General features: G+C 37.5%; 1 protein-coding gene across 3 annotated transcripts in view; it reads right to left on the bottom strand.

Annotated features, from left to right (window-relative positions):
* The window catches only part of DIPK1A (divergent protein kinase domain 1A), a 119,377-nt gene that overhangs the window by 4,886 nt on the left and 102,086 nt on the right, over window positions 1–12,405 (bottom strand). For all 3 annotated transcript variants that reach the window (XM_027598022.2, XM_027598013.2, XM_027598005.2), the window contains one exon: window positions 2,655–2,762. In XM_027598022.2, the coding sequence (XP_027453823.1) occupies window positions 2,655–2,762 (108 nt within the window). The remainder of the gene's footprint in view (window positions 1–2,654; window positions 2,763–12,405) is intronic.

Below are 12,405 nucleotides of genomic sequence, written 5' to 3' on the forward strand. Positions count from 1 at the left end.
GGCTCTGTAGTCCTTTTTCATGACTGTTTTGCTATTTGGGGGCCTTTGAGATTCCATATTAATTTTTGAGTGGGTTTTTCTATTTCTGCAAAAAATGTCATCAGGATTTTGATAGGAATTTCACTGAATCTGTAGATCACTTTGGGAAGTATTAACATCTTAACAATACTAAGTCTTCCAATCCATGAACATGGGATGTGTTTCCACTTATTTATATCTTTAATTTCTCTCAGCAATGCTTTGAAGTTTTCAATGTAAAGTCCTTCACCTGCCTGGTTAAGTTAATTCCTAAGTACTTTATTCTTTTTGATGCTACTGTAAATGGAATGGTTTTCTTTCTTTCTTTTTTTTTAATCTTTTATTTATTTATTTATGAGAGAGAGAAAGCATGAGCAGGGAGGAGAGGGAGAAGCAGGCTCCCCAAGAGCAGGGAGCCTGATGCGGGGCTTGATTCCAGCACCCTGGGATCGAGACCTGAGCCAAAGGCAAACGCTTAACGGACTGAGCCACCCAGGCACCCCAGAATGGTTTTCTTAATTTTCTTTGTAGATTGTTCATTGTTACTGTATAGAAATACAACTGATTTTTGTGTGTTGACTTTGTTTCCAGTTACTTTGCTGAATTCATTTATTAGCTCTCACAACTTCTTCCTACATAAAAAGGTTTTAGTACCCCCCCATAAAAGGTTTTTCTACCCCCCATTAAAGGTTTTTCTACCTCCCATGATCTACATAAAAGATCATGTCATCTGCAAACAGATATAATTTTACTTTTTTTTTTTTAAAGATTTTATTTATTTGACAGAGACACAGCGAGAGAGGAAACACAAGCAGGGGGTGTGGGAGAGGGAGAAGCAGGCTTCCCGCCAAGCAGGGAGCCCAATGCGGGGCTCAATCCCAGAACCCTGGGATCATGACCTGAGCTGAAGGCAGACACCTAATGACTGAGCCACCCAGGCACCCCTAATTTTACTTTTTCCTTTCGAATTTGGGTGCCTTTTATTTCTCTTTCTTGTCTGATTTGGCTAGAACTTCCAGTATTATGTTGAATACAAGTGGCAAAAGTGGGCATCCTTGCCTTGTTCCTGATTTTAGAGGAAAAGCTTTCAGATTTTAACCATTAAATATATTAGCTATGGGCTTTTCATATGTGGATTTTATTATGTTAAGGTAGTTGCTTTCTATTCCTAATTATTGAGTGTTTTTATAATGAAAGTGTACTAAATTTTGTCAAATACTTTTCCTGCATCAACTGAGGTGATCCTGTGGGTTTTTTTTCCTTCATTCTGCTGATCTAGTGTATTAAATTGATTGACTTTTGTATGTTGAACTATTCCAGCATTCCAGGAATAAATCCCATTTGGTCGTGGTGTATGATCTTTTTAATATGCTCAATTTGGTTTGGTAGTATTTTGTTGAGGATTTTGCATTAATGTACACAAAGTCTGTAGATTTCTTTCCTTGTACAAGTGTCTTTATCTGGCTTTGGTATCAGGTAATGCTGGCCTCACAGAATGAGTCAGGAAGTATTCCCTCCTTTTCAATTTTTTGGAAAAGGCTGAGAAGGATTTAAATGTTTGGTAGAATTCACCAGTGAAGGCAGCCTCAGGGCTTTTCTTGTTGGGAGACTCTTGATTACTCAACTCTTGATTACTGATTCAGTCTCCTTCTAGTTATAGATCTATTCAGATTTTCTATTTCTAGGAATTTGTCCATTTCATCTAGGTTGTCTAACTTGTTGGTGCACAACTGTTCATAGTACTTTCATATAATCTTTTTTATTTCTGTAGAATCAGCAGTAATGTCCCCACTTCATTCCTGATTTTAGTAATTTGAGCCTTTTTTTTTTCTTAGACCATCTAGCTAAAGGTTTGTCAATTTTGTTGATCTTTTCCAAGAACCAACTTTTGGTTTCACTGATTTTTCTCTATTGTTTTTCTATTCTCCATTTCATTTATCTCTGTTGTAAACTGTATTATTTATTTCCTTCTGCTAGCTTTGGGTTTAGTTTGTTCTTTTTCAAGTTCCTTAAATTGTAAAGTTAGCTTGTTGATTTGAGATCTTTCTTGTTTGTTAATGTAAGCATTTATAGCTATGAATACATTTTTTTAAAGATTTTTATTATTTATTGAGAGAGAGAATGATAGAGAAAGAGCATGAGAGGGAGGAGGGTCAGAGGGAGAAGGAGACCCCCCCGCTGAGCAGGGAGCCCTATGCGGGACTCGATCCTGGACTCCAGGATCATGACCTGAGCTGAAGGCAGTTGCTTAACCAACTGAGCCACCCAGGCACCCACTATAAATACATTTTTTAATAGTTCATTACACAGAAAGATGAAAGGCAAAACTCTTCTGTTTCCATTTCCCTAATCCCATACCCCAGAATTAGTCACTATTAATAAATACAAGATCCATGAGGGAAGTAATCTTATCTATCTTAATCATCACTGAATTCCTAATAACTAAACAGTGTCTGGAATATACTGGGAATAAGAGATTAATAAACATCTGTTGGATGAGTGAATCAAAGCATACAAAACTGAAGTATATAAAATTTCCTAATGTTCTGGTTCAAGAATTCTTTTAATAATGCTTTCATTTAAGGTAGAATTAGAGTGCATTATCATTCTGGAATGTTTATTCATAATGTCCATACCTGATTGTTGGGCTTGGTGGATAAACATTTCCCAAAGTATAGAGTTTCTGTAACACAAAGGCTATTACATGCAGGCCCATCAATAACTCCAGTCTTGTACTTGTCACACTAAAAACCAGAAAACAAAAAAGTAGTTAATAGGAAGATGTTTACAAGAAGAAACATAATGAAGACAATGTAAGGAGATATCTGTATTCTTTAAGATGAAGTTCTATGATGAAAAAGAACTCAGGCTCTGGATTTGGACAGACTTGAATTTGAATCCAAGCTCTGTTCTTACCATCTATATGATGATGGGAGATCTTGCTGGGACTAGGGTGTGCATAGAATTTGGAAGCTATTTTTCCCACTTAACATGGTCTGAAGTGGTATGGTACTGGCTCTGAGATTAGAGGCACTATTTTAAAAAAATGGTTCTGGTTTTAAAATAAAAAAATTAAAGTTTAAAATACCAAAATATTGGGGTGCCTATGTGGCTCAGTTGGTTAATCATCTGCCTTTGGCTCAGGTCATGATCCCAGGGTCCTGGGATCGAGCCCCACGTCAGGCTCCCTGCTCAGCGGGGAGTCTGCTTCTTCCTCTCCCTCTGCTCCTCCCCCTCCACTCATGCTCTGTCTCTCACTATCTCTCTCTCAAATAAATAAATAAAATCTTTAAAAAAAAAACCAAAATATTTAAAAATACCAAAATAAAATTACCTCTGTCATCTGGTCATCCTTGAGACTACCCAAAAACAAGAAAATAAGAAAAATAAACCCAAACTCCATCTTTGATAAGGTAACAAGGTAACCTTAAGGCACAATTAGTGAGGATGGCCTACCAAATTCATTGAAAATTACACCAGAGTCCACAGTATGTTGAAATTAAATAACTGCTGTGACTTTAGTTCTGTGTTGGCACAGCACCAAAGAGGCAGTACACCTGAGGAGTAGAACCATTACCCTGATTTGCAATGAAGGTTTAAAGGGGCACAAGCTGTGGGGACTTTCAAGGACTCTGGCATCATGAAGTAGCAAGACAAGGCAGTGCTGAATGATAAACTCCTTCAAAATGTTATCTGTGTTGGAGGCAGTCTGTTAATGAAACGGGTTGAGGGAGAGTATATTATGAGCATCTGCTGGGGAGATAATACTCGCTAAGCCAAAGATTTTTGTCTCTTTGTTCCTCCTTTTTTCTCTTTCTCACACATGACACACATATACACAAACTCTGGGCCATAGCCGAGTTTCACTCCTAGCACAATTCACTGCTCCAGTTGCTTCCTACAAATAGCTGGTTGAGGAAGAACGCTTTTCATTCAGTAATGAGTAATAACCAAAGGAAAATAAGATCTATACAGCAAATCTACAAGAAAAAGGAGGAAAGAAAATGAAAAGCTAATGTTGTAAAAAGACATTTTCCAGAAAAATGTTGCCACAAAGCAGACCAAACATAATGCTGTGAATTCAAAGGACTTAATGAAACAGTTTAAAAAACAAGACCTCAAAGCAGAAGAATTGACAATGAGATAACAGAAGGAAATGTAAAATAAGCTAGCAGAATTCAGGAAGAAAAGGAAAAAATCCTAGAAATTAAAACCACATTATAAGTGGGGGCAGGGGAAGGAAGCAGACAAAGATGACAACACAGTTAAACTTCAATGAGGGCTAGGTTAAGAAAAGTGAGAAAATGGCAATGGAAATTTAAAAAGAACTAAAAATAATCTGAGACAAAATTATAGATACAGAAGACAAAGTATATCCAGCATGTCTACATGAGGGAGAACAGAACAAGTGGAAATGAAAAAATATTCAAAGTACAATTCAAGGCAACTTCATGTAAGTGAAAAGACACTTTATAGATTGAAAGGACACACAGTGTCCCAAGAAAACTGACAGAATGACCCTTGTGACCTATCCCATTGAATTTTACTAGACTTCAAAAATAAATAATCCTTTGAGCGTTCAGGCAAAAAGATCAAGGCATCTTTAAAAGGAAATAAGTCAGATTGGCCTCAGATTTCTCCATGGCCACATCAGTGGTAGATAATGGTGGAATGCCAGCAAAGTCTTTGAGAAAGGAAGTGTGACTTGCCTGGATCCTAATTTTTCATTTGTTAAAGGGGATATGAAAAATACTTGACTTAGAGCATAGTTATGAAGGGGGCACCTGGCTGGCTCAGTTGGTAGAGCACGTGACTCTTGATCTCAGGGTTGTGAGTTCAAGCCCCACGCTGGGCATAGAGCTTCAGTTAAAAAAAAAAACAAAACAAGACGAACCAGGAGAGATGATGGACTCTGAAAAACAAACTGAGGGTTCTAGAGGGGAGGAGGGTAGGGGGATGGGTTAGCCTGGTGATGGGTATTAAAGAGGGCACATTCTGCGTGGAGCACTGGGTGTTATGAACAAACAATGAATCATGGAACACTACACCAAAACAAATGATGTAATATATGGTGATTAACATAACAATAAAAAATTTAAAAAAACATAAATAAATAATAACATTATAGCATTATTATGAGATAAAATGATATAATAATGAGTGCAGATCACCTGTGATTTTAATAAGTGCTCAATAGTTGGTACTATTATTTTACATAGCTAAACTTTCAAGTAAAAGGCATCAAATGTTTTTGAACATATAAGGATTAGAAAATAGAACTCCCATTAGTGTCTCTTAAAGAACTACCAGAGAATGGAATTTAGGTAACCAAGAGATGAACAAAGAACCTGAACGTGGAAGCCAGCTGAAATATAGGATTGGGATGAAAACAACCCTGGGAATCTACTTCATAATACTTAATAAAATATCTGATAATTACTAGATGCTTATTGTATGTCAGGCACTGTTCTAGTGCTATACTTTCATTATCATGAAAATAAACCTGTGGGGTAGAACCTATTGTTAAATACACTGTAAAAACAAGGAAACAATTATCTGTTAAGTAACTTGCTTAAGGTTGCATACCTAAAAAATGATAAAGCCAAGATTCCAACCTAGGCAGTCTGGTTCCAGAGCTCATTCTCATAATAACTACTGTACATTGTTCAGAATGTTAATATTATAAACTACATCAGTAAAAGTAATAAAATTAACAAAAACCAAGAAGAGAAGATGTAAGAAGATGGAAGGTGGCAAGAGGATTGATTTATCTTTAATATTCAAGGTCAAAAGATAACGTATCTTATAAATCAAGTAACAGAGATAGAAGAATATTCAAAAGTATACCAATGATCACTAATAATAATAATAATGTATTGATTAAAATTAGGTGGAGCAAAAGAGATGAACAGAATTATAATTTTGTCAATGCTTATAATAAGTAGATTTGGTCTAAGGAAATAGAGGATAAAGTACATTTTTAAAAGTTACAGCATAAAAAGCTAAACAGTAGAAGAGCTAAATATAGAATACAAACCTTCCTAATTATCAGAAGAACATGTATAAAATAAAGAAATATACACCATCTAGAGAAAGATACAAACCAAACAAATCCTTAAAAACAGAAAGTAGGTCATAAAATGTGCTAGAGAACTAAGGCATATCTATAAATGTCAGTGGGATAAGTTCATCTATTGAAAGAAAAATATCCTCAGAAAACAGTGTCAAAAAAGTTGAAAATAAAGGATAGTACAGGTATATCAGACAAATGTAAGGAAACAATTAAGTCACAATCTTACACCAGACAAGGTTGCAGTCAGAGGTGGAGAAAGCATTAAATAAGGTTTAAAAAAAAGAAGCCTCTTTATAATGATAAAACACACAATCCACAACAAATATATTACTTTCGTTAGTTTCTATAAGGCAAAGTAGAATTAAAATTCATTAAACAAAACCTAAAAGAAATAAACAGAAAGGTATTAGAGTAGGAGACCCTAATTCACTTTTCTTAGTCCATGACAGATCAAGAAGTCTATGAAAAAACAATATAGAAGAACTAAAAAACCTGACTAGTAAAGTAGATCTAAATGCCTTGAGAACAGGGTGCCTGGGTGGCTCAGATGATTAAACGCCTACCTTCGGCTCAGGTCATGATCCTGGAGTTCTGGAATGGAGCCCCACATCGGGCTCCTGGCTTAGCAGGGAGCCTGCTTCTCCCTCTCCCTCTGCCTCTCCCCCTGCTCATGCTCTCTCTCTCTCACTGTATCTCTGTGTCTCAAATGAATAATAAATAAATAAATAAATAAATAAATAAATAAATAAATAAATAAATGCCTTGATAACAGCCCTTTCAAATGCCCACGGAACACTTATAAAATTAGACCAAAGCCTTAATACATTCCACTTAGTAGAAATGGCACAAGCAGTATTCTCCAATCACATTATGCTAAAACTTGGAATTAACAAAACATTTTTCCATACATAATTAAATAATTCTTGAAAGTCAAAGAGAAAGTCCAAATTGAAATTTTAAGTATCTAGGAAATAACAATAACAGAAACTGAAAATAAAACTAATAAAATCAAAGAACCGCTTAAAGAACTCCATCTTAATTATGTTCATAAACAGCAAAGAACAAAACAAATAAATTAAAAATTCTAGAAATTCGAAAAAAATTAATCCAGAGAAAGCAGAAAGAAGGAATTAACCAATATAAAATAACAATACAAGGTTATGGTATGTTCCTGTAGTTGGCAAAAATTCCTCTGACCTTCATTTCCCAATCTTTGCTTTAGATCTCTTGCTCTTTTCTGGTTTCTGCCATTACCTTTTGATGGTTCTTCACCAGAATTCTCCTTGTCTGTCTGGTTCCCTCAGTCTGACGACATGATGCTGCTCTCAGATTAGTCTTGCCCAGCTCTGGTTCTTGGGATCATGCAACCTATTAAGGGCCAACACTGGGCTTCTCTTGTGTAAGGATAGGGATTGTGGATAATTTCTTGAGCTTTTCATCTTGGGGGCTTAAATTTTTCATTGATCCCAAGGGAATAGCCAAAACACAGTCGAGTCTGTTAATTACTCAATTCCTGAAAGGCCCTCCTACCAACACTTTCTACAGTCTGCTGTGAGGATGAGCATAGCCTTGGTGGAGATGGAGAGCCCTGCCCATGTGAAGAAGTACGTGCCAACACCCAGAAGCTGTTGCTCTTCAGCTGTCACTACCAGAGAAGTTCCTGGGTAAGCCTTGACCATGCCTGCTTTCTCTTGTAGACCTGGCTGTAACCAAAACATGAGGTTTCATTCTCATAGGAGGAGCAGAGCAATCTAGTTCCTAGACTCAAGTTTGGAGGGACCACATGGGAGATGCTCAATATTTTCTTCCCCAGGTCAACCTCTGGAGATTTTTAGGGAATGCAGAACCATCTGTTTGGTATCTCTGCTTGTAGCAGATGGCCAGCAATTTCACTGTTATGTGTCTTCACTGAGGCAAAGGTGGTGGGAGTTCTGAGGCCTGACTCAGGAGCTGGAGTGAAACCTCCTACAGGTACAGGTTAGAGTTTCTAGTGAATTTAGATCACGTAGACCACATCCTCTGACTACAAAGAAGAAATCAACAATAAAAATAATGTAAACACAGACATGTTCAGAAACTAAAAAGCACATTCCTAAATATTTTTTGGACTAAAGGAGAAATCACAATGGAAATGCAGAATACTTAGAACTGAACAACAACAAAAGTATACATATTAAAACTTGTGAGATGCACTAAAGCAGTTCTTAGAGGGAAATTTACAGCTTTAAATGTAATGATGAAAAAACAACTGACTGAATATAAATAGTAAGCACTCAACTAAAGAGGCTCAAAAAGACCCCAACAATAACAGAGTAAACCTCCTAAAGAAGTAGAAGAAAAAAAAAAGCAGAAATAAAAAAAGAAAAAGATCAATAATACCAAAATCTAGTTCTTAAAAAACTTTAACAAAGGAGATAAACCTTTAACAAGACTAACCATGAGAAAAAGAGAAGGCACAAATGAAGATTATTAGGAAGAAAAGGGTAGTGATAGTGAATAATATAAACAACACTATGGCAATACATTTGAAATGAACAAATTTTCTAGGAAAATAGAACAATAGAAAATGATGCAAGAAGAAATAGAAAATCTAAGACCAGTAAACATTAAAAAATTGAATCCATAATGAAAAATCTTTCCCTCTAAAAATAGCAGGTCAAGGTAGTCTGGGAGGACCTCAGGGTGCCATCCAGGATGTAGTACTGTTTTTAAGTGGAAAATGGATAACAACACAAATGATAATTAACGGGCGCCTGGGTGGCTCAGTTGGTTGGGCGACTGCCTTCGGCTCGGGTCATGATCCTGGAGTCCCGGGATCGAGTCCCGCATCGGGCTCCCTGCTCGGTGGGGAGTCTGCTTCTCCCTCTGACCCTCTTCCCTCTCATGCTCTCTATCTCTCATTCTCTCTCTCTCAAATAAATAAATAAAATCTTAAAAAAAAATGATCATTAACAGGAGAATGGCTGAATAAAATGAAGTCTAGTCATACAATGAAATACTATACAGTAATTAAAATGAAAGAACTCAGGCTTGGGGAACCCTCTTAGCACTACTGGTAGGAATGCAATTGGTGCAGTCACTCCGAAGAACAGTATGGAGGTTCCTCAACCAGCAATTACACTACTAGGTATTTACCCAAAGGATACAAAAATACACGTTCGAAGGCGTACATGCATCCTGATGTTTATTTGTTTATTTTTTTAAAAGATTTTACTCATTTATTTGACAGAGAGATGGAGAGCACAAGTAGGCAGAGTGGCAGGCAGTGGGAGAGGGAGAAGCAGGCTCTCCGCGGAGCAGGGAGCCCGATGTGGGGCTCAATCCCAGGACCCAGGGGTCACGACCTGAGCCAAAGGCAGCTGCTTAACGACCGAGCCACCCAGGTGCCCCGCACCCTGATGGTTATAGCAGCATTATCAACAATAGTCTAACTATGGAAAGTGCCCAAACGCCCACTGACTGATGAATGGATAAAGATGTATGTGTGTATATGTATGTGTGTGTGTGTGTGTGTGTGTGTGTACACACACACACTGGAATATTATTCAGCCCTCAAAAAGAATGAAATCTTGCCATTTGCAATGACATGGATGGAGCTACACTGTATTATGCTAAGCAAAATAAGTGAATCAGAGAAAAATACTATATGATTTCACTCATATGTGGAATTTAAGAAACAAAACAGATGAACATTCGGGTGTGGAGAAAAGAGAGAAGGAAACAAATCACAAGAGACTCTTAACTACTGAGAACAAACTAAGGGTTGATGGAGGGAGGTAGGTGAGAGATGGGGATAGATGGGTGGTGGGTATTAAGGAGGGCACTTGTTAGGAAAAGCATTGGGTGTTATATGTAAATTATGAACCACTGAACTCTACTTTTTTTTTTAAGATTTTCTTTATTTATTTAACTGACAGAGAGAGAGAGAGAGAGACAGCGAGAGAGGGAACACAAGTGGGAGAGGGAGAAGCAGGCTTCCCGCCGAGCAGGGAGCCCGATGCGGGGCTCGATCCCAGGACCCTGGGACCATGACCTGAGCCGAAGGCAGTCGTTTAACTGACTGAGCCACCCAGGTGCCCCTGAACTCTACTCTTGAAACCAATATTAAACTATTATATGTCAACTACTAGAATTTAAATTAAAAAAGAAGAAAGAACTCAGGCTACATAGAACAACATGGAAAAATGTTGAAAACAATGTCAAGTGGACAAAGTTACAAAATGATATGGGCAGTTTAGTACCATTAATTCAAGTTTAGAAACACACAAAGCAATGCTATATATTGTTTATGGACCCATATACACACAGTGAAAGTATGAAAACATGATGGTAGGACTCACACCCAATTCAAGATGGTGGTTACCCCTGGGGAAGAGGGAGGAGAATGTCAGGGAGGATAAAGAGAGCTTCAATTGTACCTGTAACACTTTTTTTCTTTAAAAAAGAAACGAAACAAATGTGGCAAAAGCTTGTTACCTAGATGGTAGGTACACGGGTATTTGTCACACTGTTTTCTATACGTCAACATTATTCTAAGAGCTTTTCGTGTTTATCTCTTTAATCTTCACAACCCCCCTACAAAATAGATACTACCATCATCTCCACTTTATTGATAAACTAAGGCAAGAGAGGTTAAGAAATTTGGAGGGCAGATGAGTGGTGGTGCTGGACTCAGAAGCCAGAGGGTCTGCCTCCAGAGGCTGTGCTTTTAATTAGCCATTGAGGTAAAAGAACCAGAATTACTTAGTCTTGGAGAGGAACACATAGAACAGATTTAATAATGGCTGGGTCGGATGCCCATCCACAGTGTTCCTACTAAGAGGTTCTGGTCACCTTCATTCCCTCTGCACAAGCAACTCAAAGTAGGGACAGGACTTTCATCTTTGTTTCCTTAGGACTTGTACAATGCTTGACACATAATCAAATGTACATAAAAAGTACTTGCTGAATGAATGAATAAATGAACTGTATTCTGGGTATTTATGCAGAAATAGCACATTCTATTATGAACAGCTTCTGGAATAGAACTTGAAGAGCTATTTGCTTCAAATGTCCCGATTTTTGGCTCCTGAATCTTGAGGAACACTCTACTCATAACCCTGCCCCAGGTCAAGATTTAAACGTGGCCCTTTCCACAACACCCATCTTTCTAGTGGATAATCTTGAGACTGTTTATTTCCTTCCTGATCCTACATTCTTCCTCTCTTCTTTCCTTATATTCCCAAATCTAACATCATTTGTGTTCATGTTACCCTCCCTGGTGGAAAGTAAGATGATTCAAAGGCAGAGACAAGGTCATATTCATCTTTGAACCTCCCCTTGCTAGCACACAGAACAGAATTTAGTATTTTAAGTGTTCAGTAAATGTTTAGAAGATAACCATGATTTAAAAAACATAGTGGTTTTGATTTTAAAGCCTTACTGAGGATAAAATTAATACTTTTCTATAATGCATGAAACATTTAAATCTTTTTTTTTAGATTTTATTTATTTATTTATTTATTTGAGAGAGAATGAGAGCAAGAGAGAGCATGAGAGGGGGGAGGGTCAGAGGGAGAAGCAGACTCCCCACTGAGCAGGGAGCCCGACGCGGAACTCGATCCCGGGACTCTGGGATCATGACCTGAGCTGAAGGCAGACGCTTAACCAACTGAGCCACCCAGGCGAAACATTTAAAAAAGAGAATAAATTAGTGTCTTATTGGTAAACCGTTAAGCAATGAAGACAAGTCTGACATTCAGCTACAAGAATCAGATTCCTGTTTTGAGCTAAGGCCTCAAGCCAACCCTGCATCAAAGAGGTAGTCACAAAGAACAGGCTCTTCAACTTGTGGCTTCCATCACAAACCGAAAGCAAATTTCCCATATGCTTATATGAAAAGTATGGTTGGCCACATACAGTTTGGTTTGTTTTTCAGGCACGGCCATACACACAAACTATAATCACTGTTAGTAATCTGATCTCTTAATTAAAAAGACACAGATTATAAAGAAGTTCAACTTTACAATAGGATACTCAGCAGAAAATATTAAAGGTTTTTCCAGTACTGAGATTTTATTACTCTGAGGATTCTACCATACATCCTGCCTTTGTTTGCACATACCTGGTGGTACCAGAAGATGGCACTCTTTAGCTACATTTTACAAAACCCATTGGCACTGAAGGGGTAATTTCATGAACTGTGGAAACTGTACCTCAAGGGGCAGTAACAACGAACAGATGTGTAAGTGCTAGGTTTTAAATCATTTTCAAAGATCCACGTTCTAAAAATGTACTTTAGACAATCTTGCCAATTTTTTCCTTAGGAAAAAACA

The sequence above is a fragment of the Zalophus californianus genome, chromosome 4 (assembly GCF_009762305.2).
Source record: "Zalophus californianus isolate mZalCal1 chromosome 4, mZalCal1.pri.v2, whole genome shotgun sequence".
Taxonomy (NCBI): Eukaryota; Metazoa; Chordata; class Mammalia; order Carnivora; family Otariidae; genus Zalophus; species Zalophus californianus.